The sequence below is a fragment of the Sinocyclocheilus rhinocerous genome, unplaced genomic scaffold (assembly GCF_001515625.1).
Source record: "Sinocyclocheilus rhinocerous isolate Xijiao unplaced genomic scaffold, SAMN03320098_v1.1 scaffold504, whole genome shotgun sequence".
NCBI classification, from domain to species: Eukaryota; Metazoa; Chordata; class Actinopteri; order Cypriniformes; family Cyprinidae; genus Sinocyclocheilus; species Sinocyclocheilus rhinocerous.
Window position 1 is genome coordinate 738,116 of NW_015645076.1, and position 5,123 is coordinate 743,238.

At 39.1% G+C, this 5,123-nt stretch overlaps 1 protein-coding gene across 1 annotated transcript; it reads left to right on the forward strand.

Annotated features, from left to right (window-relative positions):
- The first annotated feature begins 354 nt into the window (after window positions 1-354).
- On the forward strand, window positions 355-1,519 carry LOC107705491 (5-hydroxytryptamine receptor 2A-like). Its single transcript, XM_016508802.1, has 2 exons — window positions 355-562; window positions 717-1,519. Exons 1-2 carry the CDS (start codon window positions 355-357, stop codon window positions 1,517-1,519), a joined length of 1,011 nt encoding a protein of 336 aa, XP_016364288.1.
- Window positions 1,520-5,123: the final 3,604 nt, after the last annotated feature.

Genomic DNA, 5,123 nt, shown 5'->3' on the forward strand with positions numbered 1-5,123 from the left:
GGAGTAATGGCTACTGAAAATTCAGCTTTGCCATCAGAGGATTAAATTACATTTTAAAATAAACTGTATTAATATATATAAAACAGTTATTTCAAACTGTAAAATTATGTCACAAAATTTGTTTTTTATATGTGGTTTTGACAGTGTGAACGCCTTGTAAAAAAAAAGTCAGATTTTCTTGCTTACATTGCTCCATGAATTCCTCATGCTATGACCCCTGAAATATTTAATATTATAGAACTGTATTTAAAATGTAGCCTATATATAAATATAAATATTTAATACATTCTCTGACTGTAACCAACAACACAAGTACATGCTTGTACAGAATGTGACACTTTTTGTGTCTTTGATATGTTAGGTTACACCTGGCCCCTTCCCTGGGCCCTATGTCCGATCTGGATCTACCTGGACGTTCTTTTCTCCACTGCCTCCATCATGCACCTGTGCGCCATCTCTTTGGACCGATACATCGCCATCCGTAACCCCTTCCACCACAGCCGCTCGAACTCTCTAACAAGAGCCCGTGTCAAAATTATAGCAGCCTGGACCATCTCTGTCGGTAAGTTCTAGATCGCACCAAAGGCAGACGGAAATTGCTTTCCAGCTCAATTCTGAAATGCTAAACAACTGAGACTGCATCTATTAGCACTGGTATGCCAAACCATAGCTCCAAGCTGTCTTCTCACTCTCATTTTGTCTCCATCTGTCTCTAGTTATCTCCATGCCTGTCCCAGTCCTCGGCCTGCACGATCACACCAAAGTCTTCCGGAATGAAAGCTGCCAACTGACGGACAACAATTTTGTTTTGATTGGCTCCTTTGTGGCGTTCTTCATCCCGCTCATCATCATGGTCGTCACCTATATTCTCACCATCAGTGCTCTGCAAAGCGAAGCGACTTTGTGCCTGGACCAACTCATCATGCGGCCAAAATGGTCGTCCACTACTGGACTCCTTCCACGAGGCTCACTCTCTTCTGAGCGTCTCTTCTCACGTTCGTCTCTCTGCCGCGATGGGGCTTCCAGAGGATCCAGCCGTCGCTCCATGCAGTCCATCAGCAACGAGCAGAAGGCATCTAAAGTGCTTGGCGTGGTCTTCCTTCTCTTTGTGATCATGTGGTGTCCATTTTTTGTGACAAACGTAATGGTGGTGGTGTGTGGTTCAGCGTGTGATGAAGATTTGGTGGGGGGACTGATGAATGTGTTTGTTTGGGTGGGTTATCTGTCATCGGCGGTCAACCCTTTCATCTACACGCTCTTCAATAAGACTTACCGTGCAGCTTTCGCCCGGTACATGCGTTGCCGCTACCATGAGGAGAGGAGGCCTCTGCAGCTGATACTGGTCAACACCATCCCTCCTCTGGCGTACAGCTCCACTGGGCTTCCCTTGAAGATGGAGAACTCATTAAAGAGAAGGGCAGAGGGCAGCCGGTCAGGGAGCTTCTCCAACACAGACAGGTCAAACTCTGGAAAAACACAAAACAAGCAGGAAAGGGAAGAGGTAGTAAGCCATTTGTGAGACTCCAGGTTTTTTTAAATTATGGTTCACATCAACAGACCTTAGAGACCGTTTCTTTTGTAGGTGTAAAAGCTTGAAAAATGAAGTCTTTTATTTTAATATGTGTCCACCTGCGCAGCACAGCACAGTCAGCAGATGATACTACCTACTGCTCACAGCCGAAAGAGGAGACAGATGCTTTTAAATTGATTAAAATTTTAAAATAATCTATCTCTCTGAGTCCGTATAATGCAAGTGGATAGGTCCCTCAAAGTTGGTGCATTGACATGATGCTTAGTTCATACAAACTCAGTTGATGAATCAATAACTTAAACTTTCCATTAGGCTTGCTGCGGTAGTCGGTGTTACCTGGTGTTCAGCCATACACTGAGTACATTACTTGCTCACCGCGGTACTGCCCCCACTGTCTTTTTGCATTATTATAGAAATAAAAACCATTTAGTTCAGTTAGACAATGCTACAATTGTAAATTGTAAATTGCTCTGCTCCATACAGCGCGCGCTGCAGAGCCACAGCAGGAGTCAGATTTCACTGATCACGTGAAGAACGTGAGAGAGGTGCTTTCAGTGCCAGCGCTTCGGGTGTAGACGGGTGTGAAGGTGCGCGCGGCAAAAATGACTAGGAAATGGATGAAGGTGTAAAAGTAAAACAAAAGACCGCTTCTTAAACCAGAGAAGGCGAACATGTTGGTTTTCTTGGTAAAAAAAAAACATGCAAGCACTGTCACCGACAGGCCAGTGTAGTTTTAATTTTCTTTTTGTTTTCATTTTGAAAAGCCTGTTGTCTTTGCTGTTTACTTTACGTTATGCTACGGAGGCTTTTTTATTTATCGGAGGCTTTTTTATTTATTTATTTATTTGATTCCACAGTGTTTGCTAAATTATTAGTCGATATATAATTCAGCATGTGGTGTAGGCTATGCGGCTGCCATATGCCTCGTCAGGCTCGTCTTATTAGTTTTTGTTAATAAACATAGCCTATGCTAATTTGTCATAATGTTTTATTGTTGTTGTGTTTTTCATTAAGAATAATAATGAATCCATCTTTCAAGCATTCGTTTTAGTCTCAGAAAGTGAAAGGTGTATAGATGTAAGCGCAAGAGACTTTACTTGTAAAGACGCAACTTTACTTGTAAAAGTTAAAGTGAAAGCGTCCAAAACCTCGTCCCCACGGTGTTACCGGCAGAGCTTGGTAGGTTACTTACAAATTGTAATCCGTTACTGATTCCAAATTACATTACAAACATTTTAGTTATTAGTGTAATAAGTTACATTACACATTTTAGGTAATGTAATCAGATTACTTTTTGATTTCTTTTAGATTACTTTTGACCAAACTCATTGATCACACTGATTTAAATAGGATAATCTTGTACCATAATGATGTAAAAAATACAAAGAGTAAGAAAATATATTCCATTCATTGTAATTAATAACAAGTGCATTAAACATTATATTACATCAAGGTTTCCCAAACTGGGGTTCGTAAAGGGATTCATGAATTTAATGAAAAGCTAACAATTAAAGTGCCCCTATTATGGATTTTTGAAAATTACCTTTCATGCTGTGTGTAACACAGCTCTAAGTGAATGAGAACATCCTGCAAAGTTTTAAATCTGAAAGTGCACCGTGTATAAAGTTATTGGCTCTCAAAAGAAAGAGTCGATTCTGAATCATTGAAACGAGTCGTTTTTAAAACGAATCCCAAGCCGTTTCATGTTGACGTCAACATTAAACATTAGCATATTGCCCGCCCACTTGTTGGTCTTTTTGCGTTGGTCTGAATTAAAATGCAAATTCATTCTTTGCCACTATAGGCGCCGCTTTTGTCTAGTAGGGGTAGCTGCAGCTTGGAGCAATGGGCGTGCCAAAAGTTGAGGGCGTGTCAAAAGGTTTCGCATTGGTGAAACGAAAGGTAGGAGGCGTTCCAAAAGGTTTCGCGAAAGCTGGCTGTTCCGCGTAAAGGCGAGCCATACTCTTAATCGCTATAGGCCTACAGATTAAAAGGAAGCAATAAATTCAACATAATCCTATAAAACCAAATTTAATTCTTCCAAGGTAAAAACAGCGTTAATGATATTAAACCTCTGGGGTCCGAGGGTGTTTTGGGGCCCTGGAAAAGTTTTGACATGCCCTGACATTTGTGCTTTTTTCAGTTGCTTACAAACATTTGAATGTCTAAAGTTTAATAACACTGTAATCAGCACAAACTGTGCTACAATAATATGTGAGCAGCATGTATGTACACGATTGCGTTTTTGAGAAAACAAGGTTTATGCGTGCTTAGTGAAAAACTACAATTTTAAAGTCACTCATATACTGGATATTCTGTACCCAACATTGACAAAATTCATTTAACATATAGAATGTTTCAATTCCTTCTGAATTTAAAGACAAAACTGGAAGCATCAGGCACAGTAAACAGTTCATTAATCAATTTTAAGTGCTAAACACATAGGCAGTGCATGCTTAACAAGCGTTTATAAAAAAAAAAATTCTAGTAGTAAGAGCATTGAATACAGAACATTAGCAACTCGATTTTAACTCATATACAGGATATTCTGTATAAAACCTCAAAATAACAAATTTCAAATTGACATGTATGATGTGTTTCAATTCCTTCAGAATTTAAAAACAAAACTGATAGCATCAGGCCCAACAAGCTACTCATTAATCAGTTTTAAATACTAAACTCTCAAGCATTTTAAGACATCCTATCCTTGTGCTTCTGCAGACTTTTTTAGACCTACTAATTATCTGACTAATTATTAGTGTCAACTTAAACAGTCTGTTCACCCAAAATTTTAAAATCGTCATCGTTTACTCATCCTTATGTTGTTCCAAACCTGTATGAGTTTTTCATCTGTTTAACACAAAAGATATTTTAAAGAATGTTGGTAACAAAACAGTAGATGGTAGCTATTGATTTCTATAGTTTTTTTTTTGTTTCCTCAAAATATCTTCTGTGTTCAATTAAAGAAAGTTTGGAACACCATGAGGGTGAGTAAATGACCATTTTTGGATGAACTATGACTTTAATGAAAGGTGTAAAGGGGGCGACAATTCTTTCTATTAATACTTACATATAATATTCAATTATATTATAATATAATTGTACTGCTGACTCTTCACTGAGACAGTCATTTTTGTTACCAAAAGGCCCAAAAATGAAGTACATATGCTTCCTGTAGATGTTTTCTAAAAGAATGGAATCACAAAAAAGTTGATTGGCACTCATCTATACCGCAGGTTATACTAAAATTTCCTTCGAGTGCACTTTGGGCAATGGTACAGTTGAGGCATGAGGATCTAATACAAAAGGCTAATCATCCGGAGTAAAGTTACTGGCAGCGGCTTGTCTCCCTCTTCCACAATTTTGACAATGTGCCTCTGAAGGAAAGTCAGTGTCTTTTTCAGGTGTGGTGGATATGCAATGTTGAAAGCAAAATACATACAGAAGGCTGTTATGAAGGCTTCATCAAGGCTGGTGCACTGGCACATGTCTATTCCATCTACTTTCACCACACTGAGCCCTCCTCCTATGATTGCCATTTTCCAGTCAGTATTAGGGCTGTGCAATTAATCGCATGCGATTGTCATGCACA